General features: G+C 42.3%; 1 protein-coding gene across 2 annotated transcripts; it reads left to right on the plus strand.

The window, feature by feature from the left end:
- The first annotated feature begins 4,231 nt into the window (after positions 1-4,231).
- GSTK1 (glutathione S-transferase kappa 1) lies at positions 4,232-8,937 on the plus strand. 2 transcript variants are annotated; one of them, XM_008537945.2, is made up of 8 exons: positions 4,232-4,551; positions 5,114-5,195; positions 5,364-5,492; positions 5,804-5,904; positions 6,081-6,116; positions 7,788-7,904; positions 8,264-8,357; positions 8,641-8,937. In XM_008537945.2, exons 1-8 carry the CDS (start codon positions 4,480-4,482, stop codon positions 8,688-8,690), a joined length of 681 nt encoding a protein of 226 aa, XP_008536167.1. In that variant the 5' UTR covers positions 4,232-4,479; the 3' UTR covers positions 8,691-8,937. The 2 variants fall into 2 exon arrangements, with proteins under 2 accessions (XP_008536167.1, XP_008536168.1); XM_008537946.2 differs by lacking the exon at positions 5,364-5,492 and having other exon boundaries at positions 4,387-4,551.
- Positions 8,938-17,281: the final 8,344 nt, after the last annotated feature.

A 17,281-nucleotide genomic window follows, 5' to 3' on the forward strand; every position in this document is an offset into this window, starting at 1 on the left:
GGAGCGGTGGCAGGAGGGATGCCAAGGGACACCAGGACACTTTCTGGGATGGTGGATATGTTCACTCTTTTGATTGTGGTTTTGAAGATGTATACATATGTCAAAACTTATTAACGTGTACACATTAAATATGTGCAGTTTATTGTATGTCATAGTTCAATAAAGGTGTTGTATAAAAAGGAAAAGAAAAACAAGATATTATCCAAGCCCTAAAGGGAGTCTGAGAAAGTAAGAAAATTTGGGCATAATCCCTAAGACAGCTATTTTCATTTTTTTCCATTTTCTTTTGTCTTTGTCTACATACATACATATTTCATAAGGTATAATGGCAGCATATATTAGCTGTTCTCAGCCGCGATGTTGTCACACTGGTATGACGTGATCAACTGTGAGATGCTCCAACTAAATTTGTTATTAGTCATATTTAAAGTACTCCAGTTTGCCAAGGCTTATCTCTTTTAGTATAGCATAGCGTTTCCAAATTTAGAACCACAATAATGCCAACTTCACCCTCATGCATCTCGCTATGGTTTCTTAAGTGAGAAAGCTGGCACACAGAATTCCACACAACCCTTTGTGAATCCTTAGGAAAATGTCAGGCATTGAGGATCAGTGATGTAAATACTAAGTTGTATCTTGGCAAACGTTATATCTTAAAACTATGTCACATGTATGGCTACATGGCCTTCGTGATTGACATTTTCCTTAAATCCAAGAAAAATATACAAATGATAATAACTCATAAATAAGTCTCCTTGCAGTTGCCTCCCCCTTCTGCCAGTACTAATTTCTAAAGGTAACTTTCTCCCTTAATTTCTCTGCGTTCCTGCCTCTATCCCTCCTTTCTTCCTTTCTTTCTGGGTAGATAATAAATTCACAAGGGTCAAAAATATAAAAATATTAAATATTATATACAAAGAAAACTCCCACTCCTACCCTACCCTCAGTTACCTAGCTTCCCTACTCAAAAGCAATCATTTTATCTCTCCATCCAGCAGTGTCAACAAGCACATATGTGTATGTGTACACCCACACACTTAGAGAATATTTCAACGCTTAAAAAAAGATAGCAAATAAAATACACTGTTTTACATCTTGTTTTTTGCTTATCAATATATTAGCCAACACTAATATATAGAGCTTCCAAATTCTTTTTTACATTTGAAAATATATAAATATTGGTGTATTGAATTAGTCCCATACTGATGCACATTTAGGTAGTTTCCTTCACTATAACAGTGCTGTAATAAATAACCTCATAGCACATCATATTGCATGTAAGCAAGCTTGTTTATAGTATAAATTCTTACAAATGGAATAGCTAGGTCAAAGGGGTGCGTATGTTTGCAAAACAGAAAGATACTGCCAACCTGCTCTCCTTGGAGGTTGTTCTGATTTACTCCCATGAGTTACATAAAACAATGACTTTCCACTAATCCCTGCCAACACCCTGAGTCATCACACTTTGATCTTTGCCAACTTGATACATGAAAACATATGAGAGTGTAATGTTTAACTCACAATTTAAATAAACATGCACAGGCAGTTATTTTTATGAGAGTCATCTATGTGTCCATTTCTGTGAATGTTCTGTTCACTTCATTTGCCCATTTTTCCATTGGGCTTCTGTTCTTTTACTTGATTGATTTTTAGCTCTTTCCACATTAGGATAAATAGCTTTTTAATTGGGAAATGAACCCAAATATTTTTCCCAGTTACTTTTTGACTTATTGGATTTTAGCCAAACAGATTTTTTTGAATTTTATGTAATTGACTGTGTAAAATATTTTCTTTTAAGGTTTCTGTATTCGGTTAGCAAGGCTGCCTCTACTCCCAGATATTTTTCTGAAAAGGTTTTTCCACAAGTTCCTCAGGTACTTTCTTGGTTTCTTTCTTTAACATTTAAATATTTGATCCTTCTAGACACGTTTTTTGTGTAAGGTTTGGGGTACGGGTCCAACTACATTTTGTTTAAACCTCCCAGTTGTCCCAATACCATTTATTGAATAATCCATCTTTTACTGTTTTGAAAAGATAACTTATTTAAAGCATTTCAGGTTTCAAATATTTAATTCCAAATTACAGGATTAACGCTCTAGTGATGTTTCAAATGGAGACAATATCATTGACTCATCTATGAGAGATGAGGATTCGGTTTACACACACCGCCCCTTCCCTCCCTCCTCCAAAGTCTGATAATCACCTCACGTTTAGTTCCTCTATTAGTTACTTTTGCACCTTAAATAATTGACTTACACCACTATTTCTTGTTCCAACAACTCTAATCAGTATCCAGACCCTCCTCTCAGCAATATGAAGACAACTGTGTATAGATGTTTACACATTTTTTGTTGTTGTTCCCACTCCATGTTATCCACAACAGGGCCCAATATAATAATAACAATAATAATAGTGTATGGAGGCAGGATGTAGGGATGCAGATCAATGTTTTACCATTCTATGATTCTTAAAATAAGTATCCATGAGTCCATACTGATACAAATAAATGACTGAATGAATGAATAAATAAACATACATGGGACAATTCTCCTTTCAGAAGAATTCCAAGTAACAAATATAGAAAAAGCAAAGGAAATAGGAAATCACCATTGGAACACCACAGAGATAAGTGCTGCAGGTAAGATCCACTGATGAATGACAACACTGGTGAGAGAAAGTTTAAGGGGGAACAGAATATCGCATAGCCTCAAAGTATCTCCCCGAAAATACTTCTTAACTACCACGGTGGTTTTAACATATGCTCTACAAATTCTTTGCTATTCCTTCCTCCAGGATGTGGATTTAATCTACCTAACCCCTATCACCACCCCCAGAGCGGGCTGCACTTAGTGACTCCCTTCCAAAGAACAGAGTATGGAAAGGAGGAAGGAGTGATTTTACAGTCAAGAAGCTTGACGGTTTCTCCATCTTAACCAAGTGGTCGTTAACATCACTGGTAACATGTTGTGTTGATAACAGGAAAATCCTGGCATGTCACCTGTATAGTACATTTCCCAAAAACCCATAACCCCAGCCTAGTCATGAGAAAACATCAAACCAAAATTGAGGGACATTCTACAAAATACCTGACCAATACTCTTCAATACTGTCAAGGGCATGAAATACAAAAAAAGGTCAAGAAACGTTCATAGACAGGAGGAGACTAAAGAGACATGACAACTAAATGTTATGTGGTTTCCTGGACTGGATCATGGAACAGAAAAAGGACATTAGTAGAAAAGCTGGTGAAATCTGAAAGAAGCCTGTAATCTATTTAATAGTAATGCACCAACATTCATTTCTTAGTTTTGATCACTATACCATGGTTATGTAAGATGTTCACATTAAGGGAAGTTGGATGAGGGGTATGCAGAAACTCTGTACTGTCTTTACAACTCTTCTGTAAGTCTAAAATTATTTCCAAATATAAAGGCTTTTAAAAATAAGTGATCTACTTTTAAAATAAAATCTTACATTACTGGGCTAAATTAGCTCTTGGATACTTTTAAACTAATATTACTGGAAAAAACAAAGTATAATTTTTCAGTTTCAGTGATGGTCGAGCAATTAGTTTAATTTACAAGTTGGTGAAGATAACATTATTTCTCATTCCATTTTACATGTTGTACTCTATGTAAAAGTTTGCATTGTGTCTTTGTGTTCTGAGGGCCTAGGGTTGTTTTTCAATGAATACAAATGCGAAGTGGAATCTTTATAGCTATGGTTTTCCATTCATAAAATTGGTAATATTAAAAATAATTTTAATAAAATTAAGTGGAATTTAAAGTTTTGTTTATTAGCAGTAAATGTAATCTCAATATAAGACAATAAGGCATATTTGCAAATATAAGTAGGGCAGACCATTCGCCATTATCCCTCCAATTATCGGTTCCAGCGAAGCCTCGCTCTCTCCTTCACTCACTCACAAAATATGTATTGATTATCAAATATGGTCCAGCATTGTGCTAAACTCTGAGAAATACAAAAAGTGCACAATTTGGGCACTTCTTACTCTGCCCCAGTCCCAGGAAGTTCACGCAACTGCCAAGTAACACTAATAACTAACGTGTATCAGAGTCCTTTCACTCCTCACAACTCTACATGAGGTAAGGGGTGTCATTACGTATCCCTCATTTTTATCAGGGATGAGGAAACTGAGGTTCAGAGAGGTGGAGGGGCTTACCAAAGGCGCAGCATGCGTCTCAAACCACCCTCTTTTGCCCCCGACGCCACCCCAGGGCGGGCAGTCACTGCGAGATGCGCGGGTGATCACACCACCGCGCTCCCCAAGAGACCCCGACGCAGCCCGGCAGCCGGCAGCCGCGCTCGGGGCCCCCCCGCCCGCCGGAGCCTGCGGGGCGGCTCTCCCCCGCTAGGCTGCGCGGCGAAGGCGGGGGCGGGACCGCCGCGCTCCAGAAAAAGCAAGCGCGCGCAGCCGCCCTTCCGCTAGCCGCTCGCTTCGCCTCCCCCGGCTGCAGCATGGAGGCCTTACCGCGGACCGTGGAGCTCTTCTATGATGTGCTGTCCCCCTACTCCTGGCTGGGCTTCGAGGTGACGCCGGGGGAGCCGCATCGGCCGGGGCTTGGAGGGCGAGGGCAGTGGGAAGAGCGAGCGCAGGGCACAGGGCGCAGGGACTGCGGTCTCGTGAAATTCCTGGAGCTGCCCGATGGCGTTTAGGACAAGCAGATGGAGGGCCAGGGCTAAAGGTCACTTTGTGGTTTATAAACGGGGTACAGTCGCTGGCTCTCGGTCGAGCCGTTATATCCTTAGGCAGTGGTTTCTTACAGCGTTTGGAAGAAGAGGGGTTGCTCCAACGAATCACAGAAAAATCCCTGGCGCTGACACCTCTCGGCCCTCCCATGTCAGTTTGGAGGGTGGAGTGCAGAACAGATGGAAACCGTCCACAGAGCAAAGATCCAAGGATCGATTTCTAGGAGTGAAGAGTTTCGCCATTTCAAACCAAACAACTTAGGGTGCCCGCATAACCCCTGCTCTGCGTTTAGAGCCTCTGGCTAATCAGCGGTGGGCTGTGAGACACCCTTCTGTTCCCTCAGGCATTTTCTCTCTTTCCTCCTTATACAATGGCTCTGGATCTTCACCTCTGCTCCTGCAGATCCTGTGCCGGTACAAGAACATCTGGAACATCAACCTGCACCTGCGCCCCAGCCTCATTTCAGGGATCATGAAAGACAGTGGTATAAAGGCAGCAGCGTTTGGGGCAGGGATGGGGGGGTACCCTCAACTGGGTCTTTACGTTGGCACCAGCAGCTAGTAATTTGCCCTCTGCCCAAAACCCAGGTAGGGTCCCCCAAGCCTGGGACCCTTAGGTCATCTCAGCACTGTGCCCACCTTTCCACTTCCAGGAAACAAGCCGCCAGCTTTGCTTCCCCGCAAAGCCAAGTATTTGGCAAGAGACATTAGGCTCCTGAGACAACATATCCAGGTTCCCATCCAGTTCCCCAAGGATTTCTTCTCTGTTATCCTTGAAAAAGGTGAAGAGAGTGGGATACAGATGTCGTATCAAGTGGAAGGCAGGGAAGTTGGAGAGTGTAGGCCCAGGAAGGAGGGGCTGCACGACTACATTAAATGAAACAAACCTTGGGAAAATGGAGGATCTGAGTTGAGTGAGCAGAAGGTTGTGGGGACAGAAGGGGAGAAAGAGCAGGACAAATCAGCTATAACAAACTTGGGTGGGAGGCTGAGGGCTGGAGCTCTGGGGCGTTTCAGAAGCAGTAAGGAAGAGCCCGTCCTCCATGGGAGTCCAGCTAGAGGAGCCCTACCTCTGAATGCCTCTGCCCCACAGGAAGTTTGTCAGCTATGCGATTCCTCACTGCTGTGAACTTGGAGCACCCTGAGGTGCTGGAGAAAGTGTCCAGGGAACTGTGGATGCGCGTCTGGTCTCGGGTGAGGGCAGGGCTCTAGGAACCCACTTGGGAGACTCTGGATGACTTGGTGACCCTCTTCTAGGCCCTTTTCCAGAGCCCTGGTTCTCCCCTCCCCTAGTGTTCACAGACCTCCTGTCCTCCATCACACCCCTCACCTCACCACCCGCTTCCTGCTGAGTGTCCTCTTCTTCCCAGGATGAAGACATCACGGAGCCTCAGAGCATCCTGGCTGTGAGTGTCCTGGCTCTGCCCCCACTATTCTCATAGGGAATCTGAGAACAGTTGGCATTTGAGGGTGGAGAGGACATAGTTTTCTTATTGGGTGGAAGAGGTCAGAGTTATTTGGGGAGAAAGGATGTGTTTGAGGAGCCAAATTACCGAAAGGTTGGAACCAAGAGGACTCTCAAAAGAATATCTCATGGTTGAAAGGGAGAGTGCAAAATTCTACATGGGTAGAATTTATTTGACGAAAGAAGTCGGTGGGAGAGAGATGATAAATGTTGGCACCTCCAGATGTGGAGAGTTGAAGTATTGGCAAGTCTTGGCCCCAAAGACTCCAACACAAACCTCACCAACACATCCAAGTAGACAGCTGGAGACCTTAAACATAGGCTTGAAGAAGACAAAAAGAGAACGGACTCAAGCCAGAATTATGGAGAAGTCTGAGTGAGAACAAATGGAAATAGTTCAAAACATTGAAATGTATGCCAGCCATAAACAGAGGGTATAAAAAGTAGATTTTTCTTCAGGATTAAGTCAGGAAATTCAAAACATATTTTCCCTTCAGTTTACCAAAGACAGTTGAGGCATATTCAAATTTAATATATAAAATGGCAAATCAGAAAAAAAGTTAAACGTACAAAGAAGGGCCAGTATATCCTCCAGTGCTTTTATCCCTGCAAAGTATATGCATAGGCTTGCCTTTTCTCTTCAGTATTAACAGTCATTTTCCATGCCATTTTAAGCTCTTTGAAAGTATAATTCTTGGTTTCTACATAGCATTCCATTCAGTGGACCTATTTTTGTTTACTTAACCATTCCCATGTTGTTGAACATTTGGTCTGGGACACAGTCCTCTCATTTAGCCAAATGAAAGATATTGTGTCATCCGAATGCACTGCGTAACTCTAGGTTTCCCCTCCAGATTGAGGGGGTCAGCCTTGGCTGACCATGGGTTCTCAACCTTGGCTGTATATTAAAAACACCTGGAGCACGTGAGCGCTGTCCTCCAGACATTCCAAAGTAATTGTTCTAGGGGATGGCCTGCGAATTGGGATTTTTAAAGCTCCCCCAGGAGATTCTAATGTTCAGCCAAAGTTGAGAACCACTGATCCCAAACTATACCAACCATCCCCAAACTGAAGCCTTTCTCGTCCTCTTGAAGCCAGGCAGGTGGCCATTAGCTGTGTGCCCTGCTCAAAAGTCCTCAGGAAATTCCATGGGAATTAGAGCCCAGCCCCTGATTCAGAAAAGCAGAAGATAATCAGGGATTCTGAGAAGTAGGAAGGCAAGAATCAAGGCGTTCACTTCGGGGGACTTGGATTCCAGCACTGGCTCTGCTACTAACAAGCTCTTTAATGCTGACCAAGTCATGTACCGCCTCTGGACTTCAGTCTCATTGGTTCATGAAGATGTCACAAAGCTGGTCTCTAAGATGCCCTCTGGCGTTAAGTTTCTGTAACTATGACTCTTTGCCACCTGCTCTTTCTACCAATCTCAAGATTTTAAAGGAAGAAAATAGCCTCTCTGAGCAAGGATAGACCCCCACTCATGCTTGATAAAGGCATTGCCAGGAACACTTGGGGACAGAAAATAAAAAGACCAGAGTTTTCTCCTGGGTCCCCCCCCCCCCCCCCGCCCTTGCTAATGCAGACAGTTGTGTTCCCTCCCACATCCCCTCAGGCTGCAGAGAAGGCTGGCATGTCCATGGCACAAGCCCAAGGACTTCTGGGAAAGATCTCAACACCACAGGTGAAGAACCAGCTCAAGGAGACCACTGAGGCAGCCTGCAAATATGGGGTGAGCAAATTTTTCTATGTATCCCCAATCCCAGTGCTAAGACAGTCTGAGAATCTCTGCTGTGTCCCCACACTCCTGTCCAAAGGCTGCTCCCCGAGCTCTCCAGACAACCATCATCCTCTCCCTTCCTGTCCCTGATCCCAAGGAAAGGAAAGGAAGGAGACAGATGGTGAGAGCAGAGACAGAGCATCTGAGAGTTAGAAACAGAAAACTCTCCTTAGAGCCATGGAACCTCTTATCAAACACCTCTGGCTGCTTTGATATGACCTTAGACAAGTATTGACTCGCAGCCTTCAACCCCAGCCTAATAAACAGCTGCTCCGTCACCTTCCTCCCTGCACTGTAACTGCTTTCTCCAGGCCTTTGGTCTGCCCATCACTGTGGTCCACCTGGATGGCCAAACCCACATGCTGTTTGGCTCTGACCGGATGGAGTTGCTGGCATACTTGCTGGGTAAGTTACAGGTTCACAGTGTGCTGCCCCTGACCGCAACCCTACCTGCACTATATCAGTTGACCAGAAGGACAGATTCAAGGCAAATAATGTTCTAGGCATTTCCAACAATCAAGCCTCATACAGACAAAGGGGTGCTTGAGATTGAATGGGGAGGGGTCACCTTCATCCCCATAGGAGAGAAGGAAACCTTCTGTACCTTAAAACCAGGCAGAGCTCATCCTGGAAAACCACTGGGGGCTGGTGGGGCCAGCCTCTGACCTGAGTGATTTTCTCCATCCAGGAGAGAAGTGGATGGGCCCAGTGCCTCCAGCCATAAATGCCAGACTTTAAAGGATGCCCAGAGGAAGCAAAACTATTGGTATAAAAAAGCAGACCATCTGCCAACTCCTCCTCCACTGTGGGGTACTGGGACAGTTTCCCTGTGTAATAGAGGTGCCTGTGTGGCCCTGGGGGAGGCAGGGAGGGCTGAGCGGTGCAACTTTCATGGCTGCTCTTACTTCTGTGTCTCACTAGTGCCTTTCAAGAGCCTCAAGCTCTGCTTTCCCACAAAATAAACCTAATGCCATTAGGCATAATATTCCTGGGTCTGTGTCTTCACTGGTGTTTGTGCGTTCTTGTTCTGTCCTGCAGTCATATCCTATCCACTCTAGATGTTTGAGAAGCAGCAGCAGCTGCAGGCAGCTTGCGTGGAAGGAACAGGAAACAGTCCCTCTCTCTCTTCTACAGAAACTCCCCAGGTGCCTCTGTCACGGACAGATGACTAAGCCAAGTGGATCTTGCAGCTAACCAATTTGGCTTTTACTGTCTTCTGAACGGGCCACAGTGCCTGAGAAGGCGCTGGGACCAGAGGCCCTGTGGGAGTGAAGACTGGAGGGAACCAGAGCAAGACTGAGCTTGCGCCCAGGTATTTAAACCAGGTCCAGCTATGCTGACTGGCAGAACCAGGGATGGTGCAGGGGGACCAGCTGGAATTGCCATGGCCTCGGGGAGCGGCTCACCTCCCACCCACGGTGCAGATCCTGAGAAAGCCCCAGGCCTCTCCCTGGCCTAGTGTAACTCCTGTTCCTCTCACACAGACCTATAGCTTTCCCACTCCCCCAATTATTTATCCAAAGTCCTGCCTCCATCTGCACCCACTGCAATAATCAGAATACATTGTGTTTCAATAGTGTTTGGACCTCTTTAAGAATACTCTTTGTTCAGAAGCTGAAAGCACCATTGGACACTTGCTGGGAACCAGGTGTGGAGCCTTCAGTGGCTGAGGCGCTTTAGGAGGGGATGCCATCTTCCCTTTGCTCCCTCCCTCTGGCTCTTTCTCTACTCATATCCCACTTTCCCCTGTTGTCCCCCATTACTTCCTGTCTTCCTCCTCTGTTCCATTATTCCAGTGTACTCTAGGATTTCAAATCATCCTGACTTGCCTTATCTGTGATGTAATGCCAGAAGTACTTCTCCAAATAAACACTCTCTCCTTCAAAGGAGATTTCGTGACATTTACAGCTAATATAAAATAAAAATATAGGAGTATCTCCAGTCTTAAGAAACATAAGTGCAAATTAAAACAAATTGTAACTTCTCATGTATCAAAGCCGCCTAGAATGTGGTGAGTGGGGACAAAGTTTTATGAATAAAGATGCTTGCCTCAGCATTATTTGTAACATCAGATAACTTAAATATCTAACAGTAGGAGGATGCTTGAATAAATTATGGTACATCCAGGATGCAATGTTTCATGGCCATCAAAAATTGTATTAGTGAAGAATTTTAAAGAACATTGGAAATTCTTAGGATATAATATTGATTGGAAAAAAAGATGAAGCTATATATAGTATGATCTTAATTATGTCTTGATCTATAAAAATTTATTACATTACAGAGGACATTATTATATTAACCCTGGAATAAAATATCTCAAAATGTCTCCATTTTATTTATATAATTTATTAAATGATCATTCTGATAAACAAAAAGATATATATGTAGATAAAAAAATACAAGGATTTGTAGATTCACATTTAGGAACAATTGTGCATCCTTCCTGTTGTTTTCTAAACGTATCAACTGTCTAACTTAATCCTAAATCTTATCCCAGGCTAATGTCAGATAATCTCTTATCATGGATGCATATTTCCCAGCTCTGCCCTGTCTTCTTCAAAGACTCTAGCATCCTATTTTCCTAATCCAATAGCAGAATTTAATCTTCTTTGGAGGAATGAGACAATTTCTAGACTAATCCTTACACACATGATCTAGAGTATAATCTCTGAACTCCGTCTGCCAAATAGAATCCAAAAATGAGTGTATTAGTCAGGGTTTTCCAAAGAAACAGAACAAACAGGACATTTATAGATATATCATGAAATCAGAAAGAGATTATAAGGGATTGCTTACATGATCATGGAGGTTGAGACGTCCCACGATCTGCCCTCTGCAAGCTGGGGGCCCAGGAAAGCTGGTGGTGTTGGTCCAAGCTGAGTCCAGAGGCCTGAGAACCAGGAGCTCCAATGGCTGAGGGCGGAATATGGATGTCTCAGTTAAAGCAGAGAGAGCAAATTCGCCCTTCCTCTGCCTTTTTCTATCCCAGCCCTCAATGGATTAGATGATGCCAACCCACACAGTTTACCCTTCAAATGCTAATCTTCTGGAAACACCCTCACAGACCATCCAGACATGATGTTTTATCAGCTATCTGGGTATCCCTTAGCTCAGTGAAGATGACACATAAAATTAAGCATCACATCAAGAAAGGAATAAGCCCCCAAATGCAGCCGTGTTTTTTAAAATAAAGGAACACTCTTTTCTTCTAATCCAAAGAGAGTTTCATACTTATTAGTTTCTTCCTCTCTTCCCCTTCTGATCAACAGTTGTAATGTGATATAAAATTAGCAATTACATCTGTATTCAGAATTGAATCCTGAACCACTTTCTTACACTCTAGTTCAAATTCCAAGCTTACCAAATAACATTATGCTTCCAAAATACAAGCTTCTTAGGTAAAATTTCGACAAGTGATATTTTTTTACAGAGCCAAAACACCAGTGGTAATTGGCAACAACAACAAAAAAGTAATGCATGCACGTGGTCAAACAAACAAAACAAAAGCAAAAAAACAGAGCAAGCTGTCAAGTGAAAATTCAAGTGTCCCCTTTCACACTCGCATTCCTACTCTCCAGTTTTTTGTGTGCTCCCGGAAACGTCTGTATTTTTTAACACACAGATGTCAGACATAATACACAGAGATGCCGTACGCCCTTCAACCAGTTTCCCCAGTGGTGACATCTTGCATAACTGGTGCAGTACCACCACCAGGAAAGTGACATTGATACCGCCCATCAAACTTATTCAGACCTCACTAGTTTTATGTGCACTCATTTGTGTGTCTGTATTTAGTTCCATATAATTTTATCACCTGTAGACTCCTGTGACCGCCACCACAGTCAAGACAGAACATTTCTAGCATAAGAATCCCTCATTCCACCCTTTTGTAGCTACAGCCAGTTCCTTCTCTCCCCACTTCCCTAACCCCTGGCAACCACTAATCTGCTCTTCATATAGTTGGTTATTTCAAAAATACCGTATAAATGGAATCAGATGGGCGTAACTCGGCATAATTCCCTTGAGATCCACCCAAGGTGCTTCATATATCGGTCCTTTGTTCTTTTTATTGCTAAGTAGTGTTTCATGGCATGGAGGTGCCACAGTTTGGTTAACCTGTCGAAGGACATTTAGGTTGTTTCCACTTTGGGCTATTCCAAATAAAGCTGCTATGAAGGGCTGGCCCCATGGTGTAGTGGTTGTGTTCTTGTGCTCCACTTCAGTGGCCCAGGGTTCACAGGTTCGAATCCCTGGCACTGACCTAGCACCGCTCATCAAGTAATGCTGTGGCAGCATCCCACACAAAATAGAGGGAGATTGGCACAGATGTTGGCTCAGCAACAATCTTCCTCAAACAAAAAGAGGAAGATTGGCGACAGATGTTAGCTCAGGACCAACCTTCTCAGGAAAAAAAAAAAGCTGCTATGAACATTCATGTCTAGCTTTTTATGTGCATACAAGTTTTCACTTCCCTGGAGTAAATGCCCAGGAGTGCAATTGCTCAGTTATATGGTAAGTGCCTCTTTAGTTTTGTGAGAAACTGCAGTATTTTTCCAGAGTGGCCATGCCATTTTACCTTCCCACTAGTAATGCATGAGTAATCCAGTTTCTCCACATCCTCGCCAGCATTTGGTTTTATTACTATTTTTTATTTTGGCCTTTCTGATAGGAGTATAGTGATGTCTTATTGTGATTTTAATTTGCATTTCCCTAAGGGCTAATGATGTTGAACATCTTTTTGTTTGCTTATTTACCATTTGTACATCCTCTTCAGTGAAGTATCTGTTCATTTCTTTTGCTCATTTCCTAATTGGATTGTTTTGAGAAGTTTCCATATCATTTTTAATAACAGATTTTGAAAGAATGTACACAGGGCCTGGCCTGATGGAGTAGTGGTTAAGTTCAGCACACTCTGCTTCAGTGGCCTGAGTTTGCAGGTCCTGATTCGGGGTTCGGATCCTGGGTGCAGACCTACACCACTCATCAGCCATGCTGTGGTGGCAACCCACATTGAAAGTGGAGGAAGATTGGCACAGATGTTAGCTCAGGAGTAATCTTCCTCAAGCAAAAAAAAAAAAAAAAAAAGAGGATTGGCAACAGATGTTAGCTCAGGGCCAATCTTCCTCAGCAAAAAAAAAAAAAGTACAAACTGTAAGAACACATTTTTGAGACAATTGGTGGATAATAACATAGACTAGGTATTAGGTGATATTAAGGAATTAATGTTAAGTTCACTAAGTGTGATAATGGCAGGGTGGCTGTGAATAAAAAAGTTCTTATGAGTTGGAATTGCATCCTGAAATATTTAGGGCAGAAGTGGCACAATGCCTTTTAAGAGGCAGGAGAGGTGGACGGAATTGATGAAACAAGAGTGGCAAAATATTGATAGTTGTTGAAGCAATGTGATGGGTACAAGGAGAGTTCATTATATTATCCTTCTTTTTACATGTGTTGGGATATTTCCATGATAGAAATGTTTTTAAAAGAGAATACAATGAGATTGTGACTCTGTGATATTACATATTTTCACCATATCCCCACAGTACTCTGCACACAAGGTTACCTTCATGGATTTGCAACATAGGTTCTTTTCTTTTTTTTTGTGGAAGATTAGCCCTGAGCTAACATCTGCCGCCAATCCTCCTCTTTTTGCTAAGGAAGACTGGCCCTGAGATAACATCTGTGCCCATCTTCCTCTACTTCATATGTGGGACACCTGCCACAGCACGGCTTGACAAGTGGTGCGTAGGTCTGCACCCAGGATCTGAACTGGCGAACCGCAAGCCACCAAAGTGGAACGTGCGAACTTAACTGCTGCGCCATTGGGCGGGCCCCATGCAACCCAAGTTCTAACACGGGGTCTCACACCTGGTTTAATGCTTTGCTGTCTCTGTCTTGAAATTCTTAATAATTTTGAACAAGGGGTCCTGCATATTCATTTTGCACTGGACCCCACAAATTATGTAGTCATTGCTGATCCTGTAACCACATAATACATGCTAGGTAAATGCTTATCAAATAAATGGGACAAAGAAAAGAGAAGAAAGCGAGTGGTAGAAGGGAAAAAGGAGACAGAGGTGGTGTCAGGGAGGGAGAAATACCCCCCTTCGACCCTTCCTGTGTTCTGATGCTGGACTAATGATAAAATTGACACAAGACAGATTAACAGCAGAAAAACCAAGTTTAATACATACACACTGGAGATCATAGAGAAATGATGCTCAGAGAGTGAACAAAGCAGGCAGTATATATATCTTTTACACAAAGAAATAACACATTTGTGAGGAATGACAGGACAAAGAAACTTAGACAACGTCTATAATAAGTGGGGAACTGAAGCAGAGTTTAGGCTTGAAGCAGTAAATTCGGTTTGTTTATGCAGATTCTCAGCCCTGAGTCCACCAGCTCTGGGGATCAGGATGCAGGGAGAGCACGTTTCACATGGAGATTTATTTCCTGCTCTCAAGGGGAACAGAGACAGGAGGGGCAGAATGCCCGTTTTTCTTCTCAAGTAATTTTAATTCAAAGTACTCAGTATTCCCTTGTGGGATATTTTGGGGTGGCATGCCCTGGGCCCCAAGAGTAGCAAAAAGAAGAAAGAGATAACAAGGTCAAATGAGAGATGGATAAAGTTACAAAGTAGAAAAGTTGAATGGAGACTGGAAGAAATGATGCTGCTGGGGAGACAGGGAGGTTGAGAGAGACAGTAGGAGTCCAGGTGGAGGAGTTTGGGCCCATTAGTCATCATTCTCCTTCTCAGAGTAATCACAGCCCTTCCTCTGAGTACAATTCCCAGGTATAGGCAAAAGTGGAAGCAGCAAGAGGTAGCCACTTGGACCCCAGGGTAAGAGAGGACTGGAAGCTGGGAGGCCAACTGGACCGTCCACTCCTGGCTTCTCCAGGCCCTTAATCCCGGCCTAGAGAGTTCCTTCAAGGTCTTCACTGGGGAGTGGAGAAAATTAAAACCTGGCTTGGATCAGACCAATTCCCTCTTCCACCAAGCCCATGTTCAAGGCCATGGCTGGCTCAAACTGATGCCAGACTGAAAAAGACGGGAAAAGGGCATGTGTGGGCAGGGGTAGGCAACTGACAGAGGATCAAGGAGTCAAAAGATCATGAATCATTAAATCACCAGGTATTCACTAACAGGAAATGACACAAGTATTTATTGTCTACTCTATGCCTAATAATGAGAGGGATGTCAAAGCAGTGTAAACAAACCCCACTCTTATCCACGATGCATTCCTGGTCTCCACCCTTCTCAGCACGAAGTCTCTCCTCTGAACCCCAGCAGCACTTTGTACCTTGTCTCACAGTCAGTTATGGACATGTCTTTCCTCTTTGGGCAGCAAGCTCCTTGAGAGTGAGATTCCTATCCAATCTACTCTACATACCCGAGAGGGTCCCACATAGCAAGCGAACGATAAAAAATTTATTGAATCCGAGTTTGATAACCTGCTGTTGATCAGGGTGTGAGGAAACAAGTACTCCTGAATGTGGGTGCGAGTGTGAATTTTTATAACTCCTGTCAAGAGCAATTTGATGATATCTACCAGAAACTTCACTTTTATGAATTTTTCCGATTGATACATGTGAATAAAGACATATATAGAAATACGTTAATTGCAAAATCCTGGAAACAATCTAAATGGTTATCAGTTGGAGAGTCATTAAATAAATTAATGGTTGTTCCATAAAATAGAAACTATTTTTTAAAAAGAGTATAATAGATGGAAAGAAATCAAAACAATAGTGGCCTATGGGGTTGACTGGGGAGGAGCATGATGGAACTTTCTGGGTGATAGTAATGTTTCGTATCTTGATTGGAGTTTGGGTTATACCAGTGTAAGTTTTTATCCAAATTCACGGAATGGTCCATTTAAAATCTGTGTGTTTCACTGTGCAAAAATTTTGCTTCAAAAGAAAAATGTTAACTGTAAACTAATATTTAACTCTAGTTACTTTTATTCATGCCGAAGTAGTTAGGTAGAAGTGTGCTGATGCCTGCAGCTTGCTTTGAAATCTATCAAAAAATAAGATATACATTGATGGATGGGTAAAGCGATCGATAGATGGATAGATATGTAAAAAAGCAAATATGGTCAAATATTAATTGTAGAACATAGGTGGTGTGTACCTGGGTGTTCACTGTAAATTTCTTTTCTGTATGTTTTTAAGAATTCATAATAAAATGGTCTATATGTGCTGACCCATACATATTGATAAGAATAATCTTCAACACATGTTGTTAAATAGAAAAAGCAAAATATAAAACAGTATCTATGGCATGCTCCCATGTGTATAAAGAAAGGAGACTGATTGTATTACATTTGCATAGTCAAGTTCTCTCTGGGGGCTACCCAGAAAAAGTTGGGAAATTGTAGTTGTCTCTAGGAAAGGGAACTAAGAGACCGAGGCTTTGGGGTATAAAGAAGACTTACTTTTTACTATAATCTTTTTTAACTGTAGAAATTTACACCACGAGTATCGATTATTTTTTAATTAACTAAAATAATTATTTTTAGTAATCTATATCTTTAATTTTTCTGTTTTTAAAAATTTGTTAATATCCACACGTTGATACTTGCCCGGATCCTGTCCTTAATCATTATTTAACTCCTTCCTATCGGTATCATCTCTCCATCCACCTCAGAAAATCGTGGAGACCAAAATCAAAAGTGTTACATTTCCTGGGTAGATAATCTTATAGATTAGCACAGGGCTATGTACAATGTACAGTAGTCCCCCCTTATCTGTAATTTCGCTTTCTGAGGTTTCAGTTAGCTGTGGTCAATTTTGATCTGAAAATATTAAATGGAAAATTCCAGAAATAAACAATTAATAAGTTTTCAACTGCGTGCCATTCTGAGTAGCATGATGAAAGCTCATGCTGTAAAGCTCTGTCCCACCCAGGTCGTGAATTATCCCTCTGTCCAGTGTAACCACGCTATTTACACTAGCTGCCCGTTAGTCACTTAGAAGCCATCTCTGTTATCAGATCGACTGTTGACTCTCGCGGTATTGCAGTGCTTGTGTTCAAGTAACCCTTATTTTAGTTAGTAATAGCCCCAAAGCACCAGAGTAGTGATGCTGGCAATTCAGATATGCCAAAGTGAAGCCGTAAAGTGCTTCCTTTAAGTGAAAAGGTGAAAGTTCTCAACTTAATAAGGAAATAAAAGAAAATCACGCTGAGGTTGCTAATATCTATGGTAGTTTTATTATAGTATATTGTTATAATTCTTCTATTTTATTCTTAGTTATTATTGTTAATCTCTTACTATGCCTAATTTATAAATTAAACTTTATCATAGGTTTGTATGTATAGG

This window comes from Equus przewalskii, chromosome 4 (genome assembly GCF_037783145.1).
Source record: "Equus przewalskii isolate Varuska chromosome 4, EquPr2, whole genome shotgun sequence".
Classification (NCBI taxonomy): Eukaryota; Metazoa; Chordata; class Mammalia; order Perissodactyla; family Equidae; genus Equus; species Equus przewalskii.

Coding starts and splice junctions, on each gene's coding strand:
- GSTK1 (XM_008537945.2), top strand. CDS start 4,480: ATGGAGGCCTTACCGCGGACCGTGGAGCTCTTCTATGATGTGCTGTCC. Junction 4,552..5,113: donor ACTCCTGGCTGGGCTTCGAG/GTGACGCCGGGG, acceptor CTGCTCCTGCAG/ATCCTGTGCCGGTACAAGAA. Junction 7,905..8,263: donor AGGCAGCCTGCAAATATGGG/GTGAGCAAATTT, acceptor TGCTTTCTCCAG/GCCTTTGGTCTGCCCATCAC.